At 37.8% G+C, this 22,609-nt stretch overlaps 1 protein-coding gene across 3 annotated transcripts; it reads left to right on the top strand.

Moving 5' to 3' along the window:
- Window positions 1–755: 755 nt before the first annotated feature.
- Window positions 756–21,213, top strand: LOC132600558 (serine carboxypeptidase-like 13). Of its 3 annotated transcripts, none has more exons than XM_060313804.1 (14): window positions 756–1,042; window positions 2,642–2,787; window positions 3,189–3,265; window positions 3,366–3,488; window positions 10,958–11,060; window positions 11,306–11,331; window positions 11,419–11,520; window positions 11,639–11,722; window positions 12,133–12,315; window positions 20,198–20,269; window positions 20,341–20,468; window positions 20,652–20,765; window positions 20,854–20,899; window positions 21,047–21,213. In XM_060313804.1, exons 1-14 carry the CDS (start codon window positions 888–890, stop codon window positions 21,128–21,130), a joined length of 1,443 nt encoding a protein of 480 aa, XP_060169787.1. In that variant the 5' UTR covers window positions 756–887; the 3' UTR covers window positions 21,131–21,213. The 3 variants fall into 3 exon arrangements, with proteins under 3 accessions (XP_060169787.1, XP_060169786.1, XP_060169788.1); XM_060313803.1 differs by having other exon boundaries at window positions 11,294–11,331; XM_060313805.1 differs by lacking the exon at window positions 756–1,042 and adding an exon at window positions 1,692–1,750 and having other exon boundaries at window positions 11,294–11,331.
- The last annotated feature ends 1,396 nt before the right edge of the window (window positions 21,214–22,609 follow it).

Genomic DNA, 22,609 nt, shown 5'->3' with positions numbered 1-22,609 from the left:
CCACCTTTTTTTTTCCGTGAGTTTGAAGACGGTGGGTTCCACTTTATTTACTTTTTTTTAAAAATATTGGTTGGTGTTTTTTTTATTTACATTGTTTATTTTTTAAATATGAGATTCATTTTTTTTTCAATATTGCTTGATTTTGTTAATACGGGGTTCACTTTTTTTTCCCGTGAGTTTGAATGTGGTGGGTTTCACTTTTTTTTTTAATACTGGATGGTGTTTAATATAGGGCTCACAATTTTTTTTTACAATTTTGTTTTTTTTATGGGCCTGTTTAATATGGGGCCCAAATTTTTATTTTTTATTTTTTAGGGGGGTCCACAACGGACGACGAAAAAGGAGCACCAACCGGTGCTTCTTAATAGTAGTAATTTCCCGTGAGTTTGGAGATAGTGGGTTTCACTTTTTTTTTTTTTTTAATATTGGTTGGTGTTTTTTTATTTACATTGTTTGTTTTTTAAATATGGGATTCACTTTTTTTTTTCAATATTGCTTGATTTTGTTAATATGAGGTAATTTTTTTTCCCGTGAGTTTGGATGTGGTGGGTTTCACTTTTTTTTTTTAGTATTGGATCCACAATATTTTTTAATATTAGTTGTTATTTAATATATATGAGACTCACAATTTTTTTTAAATTTTTTTATGGGCCTGTTTAATATGGGCCCAATTTTTTTTAAAAGTTTTTATGGGGGGTCCACAACGGATAGTAGTAAAGTAATAAAATACAACTTGGCAGACTATATTCCTCTAATAAAATTTGTTTGTTTATTCAGTGAATAGCGGATGTTGTCCCCCTACAGAAACAGTTCCAATTCTTTCTCTTAACAACCCTTCAATTTTCCAGTACAAGCAAATCATTAACCCAATCTTAGCCCAAAGCCTAATGAATGCTTCATTTCCCTACAATAATATGTTTTTTCATCTTGTTCTGCTTTTACTACTTGTAGTTCCACTGCAAGCTGCAACGGCGACAACTGGCTCAAAGGTGGAGTTTCTTCCTGGATTTGAAGGTCCCCTTCCTTTTCATCTTGAGACTGGGTTTGTTTTCTTTAATTTCCCCATGCCTTTGTTTTTTCTTTCTTTCATTTTTTTTTTTTGGTTAGTAATATAATGTTTTAAGATCTTCTGTTTAATTTGCTGCTTGAAGAGACCGATAATTTAGTAAAGGTGGAGTCAGAATTCTTAATTTATAATTTTCAATCATAATTATTATTATTTTTAGGGAAAAAAGGGGGCAAAAATACCCCCTCAACTTGCCATTTAGAGTGAATTTACTCCAGTTACAAAAATAATGTATATTTATATTTAACGTTACACAAATGATGCATATTTGGCCTTTTGAAGGGACAAAGCCCATTTATCCAATTTAAAAAAAATTTCATGATTTTTTTAACTATAACTAATGCCACGTGTAAACAGAAATTTTACTCAACCAGACCCGACCTAAAAAAAAAAAACCCAATACCCTTGTTCTATCATCACCCTATGACTTATTGCCGATTGCAAACATCGCCAGTTAGCACATCGTTCGTTGCCCTCGGCTTTACACTTTGCTTCGTGCCAAGTTCAAAACTTCAACATCCGTTGGATTTAATTCTTTTGGGTCAGATCTAAGTCGGGTTTGGGTGGGTTAAATCTTTTCTTTACACGTTGCATTAGTTATAATTAAAAAAATCAAGGAAAGAATTCTTAAATCGGTTAAATGGGTTCTGTCCGAAAAAGGGCAAATATGCACTTTGGGCAACGGTAAGAGTAAATATATATCATTTTTATAACGAGAGGTAAATTCGCTCTAAAAGAAAAAATTTAAGGGGTATATTTGCCCCTTTTTCCTTTTATTTTATTTTATTGAATTTTTGGTAAATATATATTGAGTTTAAGCTACTATATTCCACCAAACCCGTAAAAACAATGCTGACTCCGGCCCAGTGAATAGGGGAACATTAACAAGATGGGATATGACAAGGAAGGCAACATGTACTTTTATGTTTAACTTCTATACATTATAGTGTAAAGGAGTTATCAGGTCATTTAAAAAATAGTTAAAAGTAATTCTATAATAAGCTTGCTTAGTATTCTCAAATATATGTTTGAATTTGTACCATATCTAATCAAACATATAGTTAGTCGATCAATTCTTTCAAATTCCGCGTATACATAACATGAGACGAAGAGAGTAATTAGCTTGTTAGGATATACTTTCTCCGTCCCATTTAAGTGTCTTGGTCTGATTTGGCGTAAAGTTTATGAAATAAATAAAGACTTTTGAATCTTGTGATCTAAAATTAAAGATGTGTTTAGTCGTTTAAATCTAGTGGTTTTAAACTTGCCATGTAAAATGTTGATTGAAAAACTTAGAAGGAGATACTTTTTTTTGGTATAGACCAAAAAGGAAAGCAACACACTTTAATTGGGACGGATGGAGTATAGTCTTGTCGAGGGGCCCTCCTAGATGAGATGTGCGTTAAATGAGAGAGCAGAAATGAGGAGTAATGGTCATGTAGTTAAATGTAATTTCGCAATCCTTTACACTGTTAGTAAATATAAGTAAATTTCACTTATGAAACGGTGTGTTAGACTGGAATTAAATTTGCTGACTACACTGAGCATTTATGTTATTAAATAATTATATATCAGGTATATTGGAGTTGGTAAATCTGACGAAGTCCAGCTGTTCTATTATTTTATTAAATCGGAATCAGATCCTGAAAATGATCCTCTTATACTATGGCTTACGGGAGGACCTGGTTGTTCATCGTTTAGTGCGCTTGCCTATGAAATAGGTACTCCACTTAATTAGCAACCACTATTTTACTTGGAATTTCTCTTTTTTCCCAAATGTTTTAATGGAATTTATGGGGGGGAATAAAACAATTTTTTTATTGTTAATTTTTTCATATGTATTTCTAATTATAAGAAGTTGTCATTTATAATATTTATTAGGGAGTATGTAATTTTTAAGCTTTTAAATTTTTATTTTAAAAACAATATTTGAGTTGAGACTAATATAAAAAAGTTTATCTTTATTATTATACTCGGAATTCATGTATTCTTTTTGAATGGAAAGGAGTAGCACATATTCGAAAAAGCGATTTTTTCTTCCGTTTACTTTCAGCTTTCTTAATGGAGCCACAAGTCTAATATTGTCTTTGTAAAAGCTTATCAAATACTCTTAAGCATGCAGGGCCATTGTATTTTACACAAAAAGAGTATAACGGGAGCTTACCAGTACTTGGCTCAACTCCAAACTCATGGACCAAGGTAACTTAACTCTGGAGAATATGTATTCATAATTCTTTTATTTCATTTTAAGCTAGTTAAAAGTAAATAATATTCGGATGGAAAATCTTCAAATTGTTAGGGTGCAAGCATAATCTTTTTAGAACAACCGGTTCATACTGGATTTTCTTATGCAACAACAGCAGAAGCAATGATGGTTACTGATTTGCAAGCAGTCAACCACACGTACGAATTTCTACTCAAGGTATGTACATACTTGAAATCATAGTTTTTACTCTGATCTTTGTTTAACCACAAAACGGTATAGTTGAATTTGTATACATGATTTTAAGGACACGTGGATTGAGATGACCAAATTGAATGAATTAGAAATACAACACAACACTATGATTAAAGATCAAGATAACGAGAATAGGATAATTTAATAAACAAATGAATATAGCCTGAATTGCTCCATTTATGGCCGGGAAGGTCACCGGAATAAGCTCCTAAATCGGAATGTGCTATGTCGCAATGAAGCTTATGAACAAAGAAGAACTTTTTGAATTGCAAATACTTGTGAATGAATCAGAATTCGATGCCTTTCAACAAGAAGGTCCTATTTACAGCTAAGCTTCGAGGAACGGGTCCTAAAAATCATGCCCTCATAAAATCTATTAATTGCCCATTATTGCGATTGTGTAACAGATGACGATATTCTCAGAGTCTTTTGTAACAGCTAAACTCCAGACCTCATCTTGTCCGGCCAGTAGCCCGTGCCCCGTTCCATATTTTCGAAGCCAAACGATCCCGTGCTATGACTCCGGTTCTTGATAATCAAAGACCTGGGACCTCCGTAAATGACGCCATTTATAATTACCGTGCATAAGAACTGGACCGGATATTACTTTTGCTTACTCATGTCTGACCTGTCCCTTTTGCCACGTATCACCACTTGACTCGTTGACCTGTCAAATTTGAATTTCACTCCATATAGAGAGTCCCCACACTTTTCGGTTACTCGTTGAGATGTGAGTGAGAAGTGGAAAAGATTTTCATTCTTTGCAGGAAATCACTTGAAGAGTTCCTGACACTGCTTGAGAGTGTTGAGGACTATGCCCAACCTGGTTCCTTTTACATTGGAAGTACCATTAGTAAATAAGGTCTAGACTCCAAACGTAGCGCGGAAACTAAAATGGCTTCCTTTTCGGCATGAGGCAATATCCCAGACTAAAATTAGCCACGAAGTCGGCCAAAACTTGTAATTTGATGGCAGTACAGGGTTTATATACAATGTCATACTCACTTATCTCAACTGCCCATTTAGCCAACCACCCTGAGAGTTCAGGGTTTGTGTAAAACATTTCGCAAGGAAAAAAGTTGTTACCCCACAAATGGGATGGCAATGGAAATATGGCCTAAGCTTTCGAGCTGCTGTCACGAGAGCCAATGCTAATTTTAGCAAAGAGAAGAACCTGTGGCATTTTTTGGATGACCCGAAGATGAACCTGCTGAGGACCGCCAAGTGTCCAGTCAATCTCTGTAGCGCCTTCACATATTCGAGTATATCGGGGATGTACTGAATAGCTTTAGTTTTGTCCTGGTTCACCTCAATTCCTCTGGTTGAAACGAAAAAACTTAGAGATTTTCCAGATCTTACTTCCACTTGAGCTTCATATTGTATTTTTCAAAATGGCAAATGTTTCCTATAGATGGCTTAAATGGTCCTTTGCATCCAAAGACTTGAACAACATATCGTCAATATAGATTCCATAGATTTTCTGGTTGTTTTTCAAACATCTCATTTACGAGCCTCCGGTGAGTGGCTCCGGCGTTTTTAAGTGCGAGAGGCATCACATTATAGCAATAAATGCCAATATTCTATGATGAGTGAATTCTTCTCCTCTTGGTCATCCTGGTGCATCCTTATTTAGTTGTACCCAGAATACGCATCCAGAAAACTCATCATTTCATGGCTGGCCGTACGTTGATCATTTGATCAATGTGCGGCGATAAGAATGAGTCCTTCGGGCAAGCCTTATTCAAATCTTTACAATTAATGTACATTCTGAATTTATTTAGCTTCTTAGGTACCATAACTACGTTTGCTCACCAATTCCGAGTAAGTTCTCGGATGGATCCTATATTAAGTAATCTCGTTGCCTCCTCTTTAACAAACCTGTTCTGGAGCTCAGCCATCAGATGCTTCTTCTGCTTTATTGGAGGGAAGCCAGGATCCAAACTCAGCTTGTGAGTTATAATCTCAAGCGATATTGTCACGACCCAACCGGAGGGCCATGACGGGCACCCGGTGCTAACCTGCTTGGGCACCTTTTATCGTACTCTCACATTCACATCTAGGTGAGCCATATGGCTTACTCATAATTTACATACATCAATAGTGCTAATCTCGTTGGGCAACAACACATTTATATCATCATCAATAACAATGTCCCATATCCATATACACAAGCCGACGAGGCTATCAAAATGATATACAAAATATGAGCCGACAAGGCTGCAAGACATCTAACCATACACAACTGTTTACAAGCCTCTAAGAAGAGTAGGTAACATCATATAGGCGGGACAGGACCCCGCCATGCCCATATATATGTACACAAAAGAATAGTACCCAAAAGCTGTAGCTCCGGATGAAGTGGAGCTCTTCTATACAGTCCCTGAATAAGGAATCTATGGATCAAGCCTGTCTCCCTGTCCACCTGCGGGCATGACGCAGTGTCCACAAACAAAAGGACGTCATTACGAATAATGTACTGGGTATGTAAAGCATAATCAACATCACAATTAGGAGCATAAGAAATAACGTAGGAAGTAGCATAAGATATAGCATAAGATGGGGGAATCAGGAGGTAATAGAGCCATTTGTACCTTTATTGGCCATCATCATATGTACTTACTTGTCTTTCATAGGGACCTTCCATTTCCAATGCTTACTCATGCATATATACATACATATACATATTCATATTCATATTCATATTTATACTCATACTCGTATCCATATCATACCCGACCATGAAGGTTCGGTGTTTCACACACCTGGTCATGACAAGGCTCGGTGATTATACATACCTGGCCCTACCAAGGCTCAGTGTTATCCGTACCCAATTGCAGTGGTGCGCGCGCGATAGGTATCATACTCGGCCATATAAGCTCGGTGTTACATAATAGTCATACATACTTAGATACGTATACATAAAAGTCCATAAGTATCATCAACGTCATTGCCATCATCATTTTCGTTACATCTATCCTTAGAGGATCAACTATCATATAAAGGAAAGCAATAGAATCGTGAAAATATCGAGGATCATGAGCTTTAGTAATTTTAGAGATAGAATCATTTGGAGGACATTATGGAACTCATGAAAGGACATATAGCCAAGGAACCATGCCTCAATGAAAGAAGGGTTAGCCTTACATACCTCTTTGTCCTCTTAACTAATTAACGTTCGCCGTCGAATCTTGAACAATCTACATTAGAAGGATTCATACCACGGTTAAGCCTTAATGACACTCTTAAATTCAAATTAGAATAATTCATGATCTAATGAAAAATGGGCAGCATTTCCCCTACTTCGTCAACTCTCACCATATTACAAAACAACTCCCAAACATTCATAATACACTCACAATATCGTCATCAAGTAATCACATTCCATTAAGCCTTCAAAATTCATCCTTGTGTTCAACTTATACCCACAACTTCACACCCATTTTAGCACATTTTCATACAATGCTTCCGTATCACTATTACTACCTTTCATAACAAGATTATATCCATATCATACTAAGAATCATGACTCAAGTTAGCTTACTACTCGCAAACATCATAAAAGCTACATTTAGACTTCATTTTCCACTTCCTTCTTCTACCCAAGTTTTGCTACAACCAAGCATTCACAATAACATGAAATAAGCATGGAAACTAACCTTTTTATCCCATAGGAACAAGCTTTGGAGCAGCTATCAACTTGTGCAAAAAAGCCCTAGCTACAATGCCCAAGTATTTCTTGAAATCTACCAACACTAGGAAGCCTTCTAACACATGAACACTTGATTCTTGCTATTTGATCTTTGTAATCTCTTGGGTTTGAGTGAAATATGTTGGGAAGAGGGTTTTGGAGCCTTGGTGAGCATGGAAGAAAAGTGGGAAATAAAAATAAAGTGAGGATCGTCCATGTTTATAAAAATAAAATTCTGACCTGACCCGATTATACGGCCAATTATACGGGCCATATAATTTATACGGTTCGTATAATTGGACCGTATAATATCACCAGGTTTCACCCTTCTCTGGAAGCAATCTACGGACCATTATACGGGCCGTATAATTTATACGGTCCGTACAAATGGCTGTACAACTGGGAATTTCCGAATTCCATTCTCGTCGACTCGTTTGACTTCCAATCCTCATGGAACCTTCTTGGCACTTATATAACACTTCATTAACCATACAATAGGCCCTATGGCAGCCCCTCAAGATGGTTCTGAATAAATATTAGCTCAATTGTAGCGAAACCATCCGAACACGACTTACATTTCACTTTCTTCAACAAACTAAACTTCACATATTCATATGACTCGAAATCTTATAGTATGCACCTTACGCTATGTAATACTTCCCTTAATCTCATAAGGATTTCATTATCACCCTAAGCTCACACTAGCCTATCCACAAGGCAACACATCTGGAATTTTCGAGGTGTAACAGATATACTTGTCATATCTAAGTACGACCAAGCAAAACAATCGGCGTCAGCTCTAAGGAATTCGATTAATTTAAGCATAAGTTTGGGACTTAATCCCATAGCCAAGTATACCTTTCTTAACGGGAAATCGACGACTAGGATGACCTGCTTGAGATCTTTGGCTGTTGATGTAGTAGCATCAGTGTCCTCCGGAACATGGAAGATATAGGCACTTGATTCCTGTCGGGTAACCCCTCCTCGGTTTCTTCTTCCTCTGGGTGTTCTACCTCTGAATTAGGATTGAGAGGAGATTTTGGTCCCTGCAGTTTCTACTTATCGTTTTAATTTTTCTGGTTGCCTACCACAGCTATGGCAAACATTTCACGCACTGCAGGCTGATCACCTCGAATCTACTTTATACCATTGGGAGTTGGAAACTTTACCAGCTGATCAAAGTTGAGGGCATTGCCTTCATGTCGTGAATCCATGACCTTCTGATGATGATATTGTATGCCATATCTCCATCCATCAATTCGAACAAGGTTTGCTTCACAATCCCCCGCCACATGTCAGCAATGAGATCTCCCCTCGGGTCATTTCACCAGACATATTGAATCCAACTAATAGTTTTGTGTTCGGGACCATCTTGTCAAATAGTCCTCAACACTCTCAAGCTGTTGATCCAAGCAAAAAGATCTAATGCATCTCCTTCCAAAGACATTGAAGCCACATAAACCTTGCAATCATCACGTGTTTCATAATATTGAAAATACTTCTCTGCTTTCAGAATTCAACTTTGAGGATCTCCTCCCTCATACTTGGGAAACTCCATCTTTGTGTGTGAACGGCGATAAGTTTCTGGATGCCTCCAAGTGTTATCAACCTCAGCCTCTTCCGGTAAAATTTTAGATTTTCCTTGCTGATTCTGACTGTTTTGCGCTTTTAATACAACAACATCATCAGCCAAAGCGTCTATGGCTTCCAATTTCGCTGCTATAGTGGTCAATTGTTGACCGATCTGATCATTAGTCGACATGATGGGTTCGCTGGTGGAAGTGTTGGTCCGTGTATTACCATGGCAGATCTTACTGCTCTGATACCAATAATAGGAACAGAGACTTAGTAATGGATAAATAAATAGAAGTTATACTGATATTTTAATAATATAGAGACACAAGCATCTCATATCTCTTAGAACAATCTGTCAGCATACAATAGATGATTACAATACAATCCTACATTACTAAGATGCATTATTTAGATAATAGGATGACCCATAACTACTTAACTACATTTATGATAGGAACATATAACTTCTAGTAACTGTAAGAAACTGCCTAGCAGATAACTTTCAGTAACTTATAAGAAACTGCTCAATCCTCCAGGATTTCTATATTTCTTTGCTTCATCCTCGTTTAATAAGTATGAAATATACGTGGCTTATCATTGACCCATATTGTATAGTAGAATTTTTAAGTTAGGTCACTTCTTCTATTTCTCTTCTTCAACTCACCCATCTATTGATTGTTAGTTGAAAAACTCGATTTGTCGTAATGTTTGGAGCTCAAATTATGGTTGGAGTGCTGGTTTTGTATGATTAGAGTGGTCAATATAAAATTAGAAAGGTAACTCACCATTGTTGGACAAGCTTGAAGAAGTACGTTTAAATTTCAAATCTGATTTTTGTAGGATATTTAGAGTGAGTCTTGCTTAGACTTGGTGGTAATAGTCTTAAGTAGGTTGTCCACAAAATCTGAAGTCATTTGGTAGAGATTTGAACTAGATTGAACAAGAATTGCAACTAAAAATTGTAGAAGAAGTTCGTCTCTGTAGCTAGTGACGAGTTATACACTTTTATATATTGTTATACACTTTTATACAAGGTAGATGCATTTTTATTATACACTTTTATTATACACTTTTATATAAGGTACTGCCATGTGACCAGGAGGTCACGGGTTCGAGCCGTGGAAACAGCCTCTTGCAGAAATGCAAGGTAAGGCTGCGTACAATAGACCCTTGTGGTCTGGTCCTTCCCCGGACCCCGCGCATAGCCGGAGGGAGCATAGTGCACTAGGCTACTTTTTTTTTTTTTTTTTTTACTTTTATATAAGGTAGATACATTTTTTATACACGTATATACATATTCTATAATAATGCATAAGGTATATATACACTGTTACAAAAGAAAAAGTTGCATGTAAAGTAAAAAGAAATTGATGTGAGTGCAGATATTGTGTTGGGCGATATATTTTTGAAAATTTCCCAGTAATAACACATAATTAATATGAAAGAGAAGAAACACTCACCTTGATGAAATTAATCCACCTACATCAGGATCTTCATTGAAACACGTTTAGCCATCGCTAATCAAACATAGAATCCCTAGTTTTGTCTTGTTTTCAAATGTTTTGTTAAGAAAATGAACCTTGAACTAATTCAAATTCAAATTCAAAAGTTAGCTCATGAAGAAAGATTTTTCAAGAAAGATATAAGGAGCAACAACACAGGCCTTTTATATGCTCAAGGTTTTATATTTCGATGAAGACAAATCTAGAATTTGGACTTTATGAGTTCGAGTTCAAAATTTTACCATAACCCGTTTCATTTACTGGATTTAAAATCTATTATTTATACTCATTTAATGAATCTTTTAAAGCCTGTTACAAAGTTACTTGGTTCTTCAGAACCTAGTAATTGTACAATATATCCCCTGCATCTAAAGTGTGAATATTGGGGCGTAATATTAAGCAAACCATGAATAGGGACATGCATAGATTTGAGGATCATATAAAGAAAATAGACCTTGTATCTTACTTAAATCTAGTTCGACATCATTTAAGATATATAAGGAGACAACAATCTATTTCCTTAACATCCTTTACATACTCTAAAACATGTATTGCCACTAAAAACCTCGAGTTCAGAGGTACATTTTCAGAATTAAAGGAAAATGAGGCAAGTAGTTATTTTTAACCTGCCTAAAACTACTTTCTCATTTATCTTTTGTCTTTTTCAGTGGCTAACTAATCATCCAGAATTTATTTCAAAATCTTTATACGTGGCTGGAGATTCATATGGAGGCATTATTGTTCCGCGTGTTATTCAAAAGATATCAGATGGTAAGAATATACAGCAGGAAAATACTTACAAGAATATATGAATGCTCATTGTCCAATTGTAATGTAATATGCTCTTTATTGTTTACTATTACATTATACTAACTGCATGTTTTCCTGATCTTAATATCATTTGCCCACTTGGTTGAAGAGGGAAACCACAAATTTTTGCTTGTGAAATTGACTACAAATATTTATTTTCATACTTTAAAGTCAAGTGATATGAATCAATGTAGGGATTGAAGCAGGCAACAAGCCCTTGATCAACATTAAGGTCCGTATTTTTGTTTTCTTACTCTTTTTTTTGGTTTAGTAGTACTGGTAAATTGTTAATTTCTGATAACTGTATAAATAACTTTAGGGGTATATGCTTGGCAATCCTATAACGTCAAAAAGTACCGAGGATAATTATCAAATTCCCTTCTGTCATGGTATGGGACTCATATCTGATGAACTTTATGAGGTTAGTTCTATTGTTTCCCAACAAATCCTATTCTAAGTATTAACCTCTTGCATTGATTTATCTTGAAAGTTTGAACAAATCGATTCTTGAGGATGACAAGATCCAATTGTCAACGCAGTCACTGAAGAAGAACTGCAAGGGAGAATACAATGAAAATTCCAGCAATGTCCTATGTTCCCAGGATTTAGAAAGATACCATGAGGTTACGTATTTTTTTTTTTTTATTTCGTACACAATGTTGCCTATTTTATTTTCAATATCAGCTAATTCTATATATAGAGCCCGTTTGGATTGGCTTACAGCTTAAAGCTGTTTGCAGCTTATAAGCTGAAAAAAATAAGTTGGGGTAGTCCAACTTATTTTTTTTGGCTTATAAGCTGTTTTCAGCTTATAAGCTGCTTTAGATAAACTAAGTCAAATGGGTCCAATTATTTTTTTGAGCTTATTTTAAGCATAAAATGACTTTAAGCTGGCCAGCCAAACACTCAAAAAAGCTGAAAACAGCTTATAAGCTAACTTATAAGCCAATCCAAACGGGCTCATAATTATCTATTTTTTTGCTATCATATTGTAAATTTCAAGCTAATTATTCTTGAATTGCTATTTTTGTAGTTGGTCGATATTGTGAACGATCAACACATTCTGATGCCATCCTGCGGAAAAGATACAGAATCTCCAAGGCCATCTCAATTATTTGGTCGTGTTAGAAGCAAATCAGCATCATTTGGTGTACGACGATCTCTTGATGAGAAAGTCGCATCCCAGGATTATGGCTCGAAATGTTATGGAAGTCTTGTAAGTTATCCCTGTAGCCTCTCATATATGATACTATTTGTTTTGCTCAAACATATATGATATGAAAACAAAAGAAGGAAAAAGCAAAAGTGAAATTGGAAATAAATGGAAAGCAAATAATTTCAATTACTTTACAATGAGCTAGTTTGACCTACTCGATGAAGTAGCTTCTAAGTACTAAGCGTTGGAGTGAAATCTTTTTAATAAACAATTTCATGTTTAGATAGAAGTGCTTAAGCTAAAAGGTGCGGTTGGTAAAAATTACTTTTTCTATATATTAAAATGATTGAATAGTCCTTAAAACTGTTAACACTATAATGAGCTTGTTATCGCAATATTAAGTTTAAATAAGTTGTCTCAATTCACTTTCAGTTACGAATTGATTATATTAAAAAATACAAATTTTTTATTTAAATAATATATAATATATTTAATACTCTGATTAATCCATTAATAGATACATAAAAAAAGAAAAAAAAGCTAAATTTGACGGAGAAAAAAAATTAATAAACAATTAAATTTGGAATAAACAAGTACATAATAGAAGTAACAAAGAAAGAGTTTGTGCCACTCACAAATAAGCTATATTTGTTCTTCGTTATACTTTTCCAACATATTTCCATTGTCATCAAACTTTAGAGGCATATTTGCCCTTGTACTCTAAAATAAGCCCATATCTATTTACCTGTACTTCGTTAAATCTTCATGTCCCAACTTAATTTTCATACGTGGCGCTTATGTGACATATTTGTTTTTTCAAATTAAATCTGATCATCATTTCAATTATTTTGATTAAACCCGACACACCAACCAAAAGAAATTCAGTAACAAGTTTGCTGATTCCAACATGGCTCACTGATATTAGATTAGTAAGTATTTTAAAGGGAAAATTAAATGCCATGGCCATTCGGCCATCTAACTAATCATTTTTAACCCAATGATTACTTTCTTACGGCATAAGACCACTCGGTCATTTAGTTTACTAAAATTGGCCCAACTAACACACTAGTCAGCTTTTTCTTAAATCTTGTCCCCACTCCATTTCCCTCTCTCCACGTGACATTGTCTCCATTTCTCAATTTACTTTTTCAGTCAACCCTTTCTCCTTGTTCTTCTATGCAAGTGTCTCTATCACTGCTTCTCTCTATCTTTCTTTTTCAATCTTTCCATGTTTCTCTCTCTTTCTTTCTTTTTTCTTTTCATTTTTCTCCTCCTTGTTATGCTTACAAATCCAATTACATGTCGTTTTTATTCAAATAAAAAATAACTGGTTGGCTAGAGGGATATTTTGTAAATCCATCTTAGAGAGAAGGAGCTTCAAATCTAAAATCCAAAAGGTTCAATAGCAAACCAATGGACTTCTTGCATCTTCTTCTTCTTATTCCTTTTTTTGTGCGTGTGGTGATTATGGTGTTAAAATAGAGGTGTACTGGTGATTGGATGGTATTTTATAATATAAATGTGTATAATAAGTGTATCTACACTGTTATACATTATTATACAACATATATCCATGTTTATCAAGCTACTAAGCCATACTATGAAAGTGTGGGAAAGAGTGGTGGAGATGAGGGTGAGGAGAGGCGTGTCTATTTCAGAGAACCAGTTCGGATTTATGCCGGGACGCTCAACTACAGAAGCCATTCATCTTGTGAGGAGACTGGTGGAGCAGTATAGGGAGAGGAAGAGGAAGAGGGACTTGCATATGGTATTCATCGACCTAGAAAAGGCTTACGATAAAGTTTCAAGAGAAATCCTATGGAGATGTTTGGAGGCTAAAGGTGTACCTGTAGCATACATTAGGGTGATCAAGGACATATATGAGGAAGCCAAAACTAGAGTAAGGACAGTAGGAGGGGACTCAGAGCACTTTCCAGTTGTGATGGGGTTGCATCAAGGATCAGCTCTTAGTCCGTTTTTATTTGCCTTGGTGATGGATAGATTGACGCGACAAATTCAAGGTGAGGTGCCATAGTGTATGCTTTTCACGGACGACATAGTCCTGATCGATGAGACTCGTAGCGGAGTTAACGCTAAGCTGGAGGATTGGAGACATACCTTGGAGTCTAAAGGATTTAAGCTGAGTAGGACCAAGACAGAGTACTTAGAGTGTAAGTTCAGTGAGACACCCAGGAGGTTGGCGTGGAAGTTAGGCTTGGTGCTCAGGCCATCCAAAAGAAAAGTAGTTTCAAGTACCTTGGGTCTATCATGCAAGGCAGCGGGGAGATTGACGATGATGTCACACATCGTATTGGGGTAGGGTGGATGAAATAGAGGCTAGCGTCAGGAGTGCTATGTGACAAGAAGGTGCCACCACAACTGAAGGGCAAGTTCTACAGAGTGGTGGTTAGACCGGCTATGTTGTATGGGGCGGAGTGTTGGCCAGTTAAGATCTCTCACGTTCAAAAGATGAAAGTTGCCGAGATGAGAATGTTGAGATGGATGTGTGGGCACACTAGGAGCGACAGGATTAGAAATGAGGCTATTCGGGATAAGGTGGGAGTGGCCTCGGTGGAAGACAAGATGCGGGAAATGCGACTGAGATGGTTTGGGCATGTGAAGAGGAGAGACATAGATGCCCCAGTGCGGAGGTGTGAGAGGTTAGCCATGGATGGTTTCAGAAGAGGTAGGGGTAGGCCAAAGAAATATTGGGGAGAGGTGATTAGACAGGACATGACGCAGTTACAGCTTACCGAGGACATGACCTTAGATAGGAAGGTGTGGAGGACCCACATTAGGGTAGAAGGCTAATATATAAGTCTCGTTATCTTTCCTTATTAGTAGGCGCATTAGCGCATTATAATTTCTTGTGCTTTGATTTATGTTATTATTTGCTACTTTCTGTACTTTGATTACTCTATTTTATCTATGCCGCTTTCGTGATTTTCATTTCCATATCGCTTTGAATTCCTTGATTATCCTGTTTTACTGTGTCGCTTGCATTATTTCATTGCAATATCGTTTTAAATCTTTTAACCTTATCTGACCCCCTTTTTATGCTTCTATTGAGCCGAGGGTCTCTCGGAAATAGCCATCCTACCTTGATAGGAGTAAGGTCTGCGTACATTATACCCTCCCCAGACCCCAAGATGTGGGATTTCATTGGGCTGTTGTTGTTGTTGTATATATCCATGTTTATATACCATTTATACAGTATGGATGCATTACCTATTCATTGTATAACAATGTAAAAGTATTATATAATAGTGTGTATGAATCTATATACATCTTTTATACAACAAAAACAACAACAACAACAACTCAGTGGAATCCCACAACGTGGGGTCTGGGGAGGGTAGAGTGTACGCAGACCTTACTCCTTACCAAGGTAGAACGGCTGTTTTCGAAAGACCATCGGCTCAATAAAAAGCATAAAAAGAGGTCAGATAAGGTAAGAAATTCAAAGCGATATGGCAATGCAAATAACGAAAGCGACACAGATAAAATAGAATAATCAAAGTACATGAAATAACAGATAATAACAGAAATCAGAGCACAAGAAATTATACTGCGATAATGCGCCTACTAATAAGGAAGGATAACGAGACTATCTACTAGCCTTCTACCCTAATGTGGGTCCTCCAAACCCTCTTATCTAAGGTCATGTCCTCGATAAGCTGTAACTGCGCCGTGTCCTGTCTAATCACCTCTCCCCAATATTTCTTCGGCCTACCCCTACCTCTTCTGAAACCATCCATGGCCAACCTCTCACACCTTCGCACTGGGGCATCTGTGTCTCTCCTCTTCACATGCCCAAACCATCTCAGTCTCGCTTCCCGCATCTTTTCTTCCACCGAGGCCACTCCCACCTTGTCCCGAATAGCCTCATTCCTAACCCTGTCACTCCTGGTGTGCCCACACATCCATCTCAACATTCTCATCTCGATAACTTTCATCTTTTGAACGTGAGAGATCTTAATTGGCCAACACTTCGCCCCATACAACATAGTCGGTCTAACCACCACTTTGTAGAACTTGCCCTTAAGTTGTGGTGGCACCTTCTTGTCACATAGCACTCCAGAAGCGAGCCTCCATTTCATCCACCCTGCCCCAATACGATGTGTGACATCATCGTCAATCTCCCTGCTGCCTTGCATGATAGACTCAAGATACTTGAAACTACTTTTCTTCTGGATGGCCTGGGTACCAAGCCTAACTTCCGCGCCAATCTCCTGAGGTTCTTCACTGAACTTGCACTCCAAGTACTCTGTCTTGGTCCTCCTCAGCTTAAACCCTTTAGACTCTAAGGTATGTCTCCAACCCTCCAGCTTAGCGTTAACTCTGCTACGAGTCTCGTCGATCAGGACTATGTCATCCGCGAAAAGCATACACCATGGCACCTCACCTTGAATTTGTCGCGTCAATCCATCCATCACCAAGGCAAATAAAAACGGACTAAGAGTAGATCCTTGATGCAATCCCATCACAACTGGGAAGTGCTCTGACTCCCCTCCTACTGTCCTTACCCTGGTTTTGGCTCCCTCATACATGTCCTTGATCACCCTAATGTACGCCACAGGTACACCTTTAGCCTCCAAACATCTCCATAGGATCTCTCTTGGAACTTTGTTGTAAGCCTTTTCTAGGTCGATGAATACCATGTGTAAGTCCCTCTTCCTCTTCATATATTGCTCCACCAGTCTCCTCACAAGATGGATAGCTTCTGTAGTTGAGCGTCCCGGCATGAATCCGAACTAGTTCTCTGAAATAGGCACGCCTCTCCTCACCCTCATCTCCACCACTCTTTCCCACACTTTCATAGTATGGCTTAGCAGCTTGATACCTCTATAGTTGTTGCAACTCTGGATATCCCCCTTGTTCTTGTATAGAGGGTTCATTACGCTCGACCTCCATTCTTCGTGCATCCTTGCCGTCTTAAAGATGACATTAAACAACCTAGTCAGCCACTCCAAACTACCGAGCTTGCGCTCTTCCAAAATTCCCCAGGAATCTCGTCAGGTCTGGTCGCTCTTCCCCTGTGGAAGTATGACTACCATCTCCGTCTAATGAGTCTCCTCTACCAATACTTTTCCATGCTCGTCCTTGATGCACTTCACTTGATCCACATCGCGTGCCCTTCCCTCCCTCGCCTTGGCTAGCCTGAACAATTTCTGATCCCCACCTTTCTTTTCTAGTTCAGCATAAAGGCTTTCAAAAGCTGCCGTTTTTGCCGTCGAAATCGCCAACTTCGCCTCCTTCCTCGCTATCTTATAAAGTTCCCTATTTGTCCACTTCTCCACCTCATCCTTGCTTTTTATCAACTTCGCATACGCCACCTTCTTTGCTTCCACCTTCCCTTGCACTTCTCCATTCCACCACCAGTCCCCTCGATGCCGACCACGACTACCTGTCGAGACCCCCAACACTTCCCTTGCTACAACCCTAATGCAACTAGCCGTCCTATCCCACATACTGGTCGCATCCCCACTACTATCTCAGGCCCCCATATCCTTCAATTTCTCTCCCATCTCCAGGGCACTAGTCGTGGTCAAACTCCCCCATATGATCGTAGGTCGGTCATCCCCGACCCTCTTTTTCCTCGTCATCTTAATCCCTAAATCCATCACCAAGAGCTTATGTCGGGTTGTAAGGTTGTCACTCGGAATGACCTTACAGTTTTTACACAGACCTTTATCATCCTTCCTAAGGAGTAAAAAATCTATCTGAGTCTTAGCCACCGAACTACCGAAGGTTACCAAGTGCTCCTTCTTCTTTGGGAAACTCGAATTGGCTATCACCAACCCAAAAGCTCTTGCAAAATCCAAAAGTGAAACTCCTCCTCCATTTCTGTCCCCGAAGCCAAAGCCTCTATGCACATCATCATAACCTCCCGAAATAGACCCGATGTGCCCATTAAAATTCCCTCCCACGAAAAGCTTCTCAGTAGGCGGTATGCCTCCCACTGACTCGTCCAAATCCTCCCAAAAGCGCCTCTTCTCCTCCTCGCCTAAGCCCGCTTGCGGTGCATATGCACTAATAATGTTCAAAGTGAGCCCTTCGACGACCACCTTAATTGACATCATCCTATCAGTGACTCTCCTAACCTCTACCACTTGATCCCTTAAATCACTATCTACTAAAATGCCTACCTCCTTAGCTTTACGACCTACGCATTTGGTCTCTTGGACACAAGCTATATTAATCATCCTTTTCTTAAGAATCTTAACTAGCTCTATGGACTTCTCCGTTAACGTCCCAATGTTCCAAGAGCCTACTCTCAGCCTAGACGCTCCTTTAACCCACTTACCCCTCCTAACCCTCGTCCCTGTCCCCGAACGAGAACATGACCCTAGTCTACCATCAATACCCAAAGCCACGAAAATAAGTATGAACTAATAAATTATTCAAAGGTCTAAAGTCAGCAAAATGTAACTACAAGTGTATGAACAAAGAATAGATATGGCAACCGGAGGTACCAACTCCAGTTGAACTGAACCTGGTCGCCGCCGGAAAACACTGTTCAACGTCGGAGTTACTGTTCACTGTCGAGGTACTGTTCACTACCGGCATACTGTTCACAACGACCTGAAAGGGAGAAGAGAAGAGAGGGGAAAGGAAAGAGAAAAGGAGCGAGAAAGAGAGGACTGGCCAGAAAAAGATGCCGGAAAAGGTCGCCGACGACGGTGCAGCGGCGTTCTGGCAGCGCCAGACGCAGATAAAAAAAAGGGGAAAAAAGGAGAAGAGAAGAAGAAGAGGAGAAGAAGAAAAGGGAAGAGAGAAGAAAAGTAAATCTGGCTGGAAAAGTAGCCGGCGTTACCTGAACGTGACAGTGGCCGGAAAATCGTTACCTGGATCTGAACAGTGAATCTTACCGTTGGGTTGGGTGAGCAGAGGAGAGAGATGTATATATACATCTTTTATACATTGTTGTATAATGTTTATACACTGAAATATTACGCTTACCTCCCTTATTCTGATTTATTTGTAACAATTCTTTTAATATCATTTTATTGAAATAAAAAAGTTATAATCGGACTACTTTGCCCTTACTAATGTATTCTTTGTTTAATTCATTTGTAAACATCTTTTTTCCAGATTTAGTGCGTGGCTCCAAGCGTGTGTAATGAATCCTCCATCTTGACTGATAATTCCTCTCCGTTATCCAAAACAATAAATGAAATCAAATCTATGTACCTTCTGAAATTCCAGAAAATTAAAATCGTTCTTTCAGTCAAGGATGATTAAAAAACAAAACTAAATTCTCATCTATGCCCAGAGAGCTTAAACATCCAAAAATTATTATTAAAAACATCAGATTGTTTGGGTTCTGCTCTTATCTTTTGCTTATTAGTGCCTTTGAACCAATTAGTAAGAAGAATAATATGGAGTTGTGCTTAAAAAATGTGGGAGTGGCTCTCTTAGGCTTTTGCATACGTCAAAACTCATATAATAAAATTTCGAAGCAGAAGAGGAAATGTCTTTTTGTGAACATTTTTAGTATGTTAATTTATTAATGTTTTATACAAAGTAGCTAAGCTTTTTATCAAGATATATATATATATATATATATAGCGGGGGTGGATCCACGCACTAAATCTTGAAAAAAGACGTTTAAAAGAAGTATACATTAGTAAGGGCAAAATAGTCCGATTATAACCTTTTTACAATAATAAAAAGATTAAAAGAATTGTTATAAACAAATCAAAATAAGGGAGGTAAGCGTAATATCGTAAACCACAAGGGAGATGAGTGTGATAAGGTCAAACCTTAAGGGAGATCTTTGAAATTATCCCTTATTACAAAGAAATTAAAATAAGAGAAGCATGCATGATATCTTAGTCCAACCTCTTTTCACCCTTTTTGGGATGAATGGAGAATTAATTGATCAATCGCGGTAGTTAGATACTTACATTTGCAGAAAATGAACTTTCCATAATTGCAGGAATCAAGACACAAGCTTTCAAATCATTGGGCAAATGACCCTGCGGTCCAGGAAGCTCTTCATATTCGGAAGGTATTTTATTACTACTCAAAAAGAGGGACGCATTTGCATTGCATCAACTAAAGTGTTGTTTTGCCTTGAAGGGAACAGTAAGAAGATGGGCAAGATGTAAGCAAGATGGTATAAAGCGATTCTACACATTTACTTCCATGGATAGTTTTTCTTATCATGTAAATTCTAGCAACAAAGGCTACCGATCACTTATATTCAGGTGACATCTTTTTCCTCGTTTTTCATCTATTTCCTATGGTATAATTTTCCCAAAATTAAATATATGCGGTTGAAAATTTACCAATAAATTTAGTGTATGTATATTGAAGGCTTACGGACATACACATTACTGCAATTTTCAATATACATATATAGTGTTAGATAATAAAATCTGTTGAAGCAGTGGTGATCATGACATGGGTGTTCCCTTCCAATCTACGGAAGCGTGGATTAGAGCGCTAAACTATTCCATTGTTGATGATTGGCGTCCATGGCTTGTTGATGGTCAAGTAGCGGGGTACTATATCTTTTATTGAATTATTACATGAGTCTTTAGTTTGTTCACCATAATTACTGAACTAACATTCTTTATTGCTTGTTTGTAGTTACACGAGATCATACTCCAATAAAATGACCTATGCCACAGTAAAGGTAAGAACATTGATATCAATACTATACATAGTTTGTTTCATTCAAATAGCTTTTCTAGACGTGAATAGTTTTTTTTTTTTTCCACCTAAATATCGAGCTATATATATTTGTGTTTTCTCCTTTTACATTTTGGATTCTTTTATACAGGGAGCGGGGCATGTGGCTGCAGAGTACAAACGAGAAGAATGCTATCTTATGTTTAAAAGATGGATATCTAATGATCCTTTATAAGAAGTTTAATCAGTGATTACTTCTAACATTTCTATGCAAAGACTATGCTCTTTAGGAATTTAAAACTATTATATTCTTCCTTACCTGCTGAGCTACGTCTCTTGGTGCACTATTGTCTCTGTTGAGTGAAGACACTCTTAACATCTTCTTCCTTTCTTTGGTTGCGCCAAAACTCCTCTTGAATTTTCGTACAAATTTATGATTGCATTAAGAAACAAGCACCACATATATGTAATGTATGTATCCATTCTGTCTAGGTACATTCAATTTATGTGTGTGTATATATTTCCTATCTTTTTCTCAATGTTATCCATGATCAAAAGTATTCCTATGAAGCCTTTTCATTTCATACAAGTCAATTTTTATTCTTACGAAATAAAAGTATTTCCTATTAATTTGTCTTGTTGACACTTATTACGATTCTAATTATTGTCGCGATCCAAATTCTTAGGATCTATGACCAGCCTTCGGCTACTTATAACCTATTGAGGGAACCAACTAACCATAACAAATATAAAACAAACTTAGGCAATCGAAAATTAAACAAGATTGGACTTAACCAATGGGTTCATGTTTCGCTCTTGGTGCACTTTAAGCAAGGATTGCTAACGTGCTTGTAACGATCCGATTGGTCGTTATAGTGCTATTAAACCTTTTACCCCTGTTGATCCTTTCCGAGGTCACTGAGCGAGTTTAAGCATGACTTTTGGAAGTTTGAGCCTTAAAGTTCTATATGTTTGACTCAAAGTTGACTTTTGGGTAAATGAATCTTTTTTCGGAATTTCATCGATTCCGAGAGGTCCGGATGATCGTTTGTGATGTGGTGGGATATTCGGTTCGGTTCCATAGGCATTTGGGAGAATTTTGGGACTTGGGTTGGAAACTTGGCTTTAGGCCACTGGGGCTTGACTTGGTCAAATAGACCTCCGTTGGAAATTTTGAGGCCACGGATGAATTCGTAGCACGTTTTTAAGTGTGTTTGCATGTTTGTTTTGTATATGTGGGGCCTCGAGTGATTGTCGGATTTCGGGTTGAATCTTGTTAAAAATCAGGATTTTTTGGTATCTGGTGTCCGCTCCAGCGGCACCAGACTCGCGGCAGCGGTCCCACTATAGCGAGGGACCGGCCGATGTAGCGATTGTGTCATTAATGGCGATTTGAGAGCCGCAGTGGCGGCTGGTGGGGATTTCGGGTGAGTCGCTATAGCGGGCCATTGTCCGCCATGGTGAGCTCGCTGTAGTGGATGACGAGTGGTTTTTCTATTTCTTTCTTAAGTTAAAACCCTTGAACCCTATCATTTCCCTTCATCCAGCTCTATTCCAGTAGGTAGTGGAGAAGATCAAGCTTATCCAAGATCGGTTGCTAACAACCCAAAGTCGCCAGAAATCCTATGCGGACAATCGTCGACGGAACTTGGAATTCAAAGTTAACGATTGGCTATCTTTGAAAGTGTCACCAATGAAAGGTGTGATGAGATTT

Source organism: Lycium barbarum, chromosome 6 (genome assembly GCF_019175385.1).
Source record: "Lycium barbarum isolate Lr01 chromosome 6, ASM1917538v2, whole genome shotgun sequence".
NCBI classification, from domain to species: Eukaryota; Viridiplantae; Streptophyta; class Magnoliopsida; order Solanales; family Solanaceae; genus Lycium; species Lycium barbarum.
This window is presented reverse-complemented; position numbering and strand designations above follow the sequence as displayed.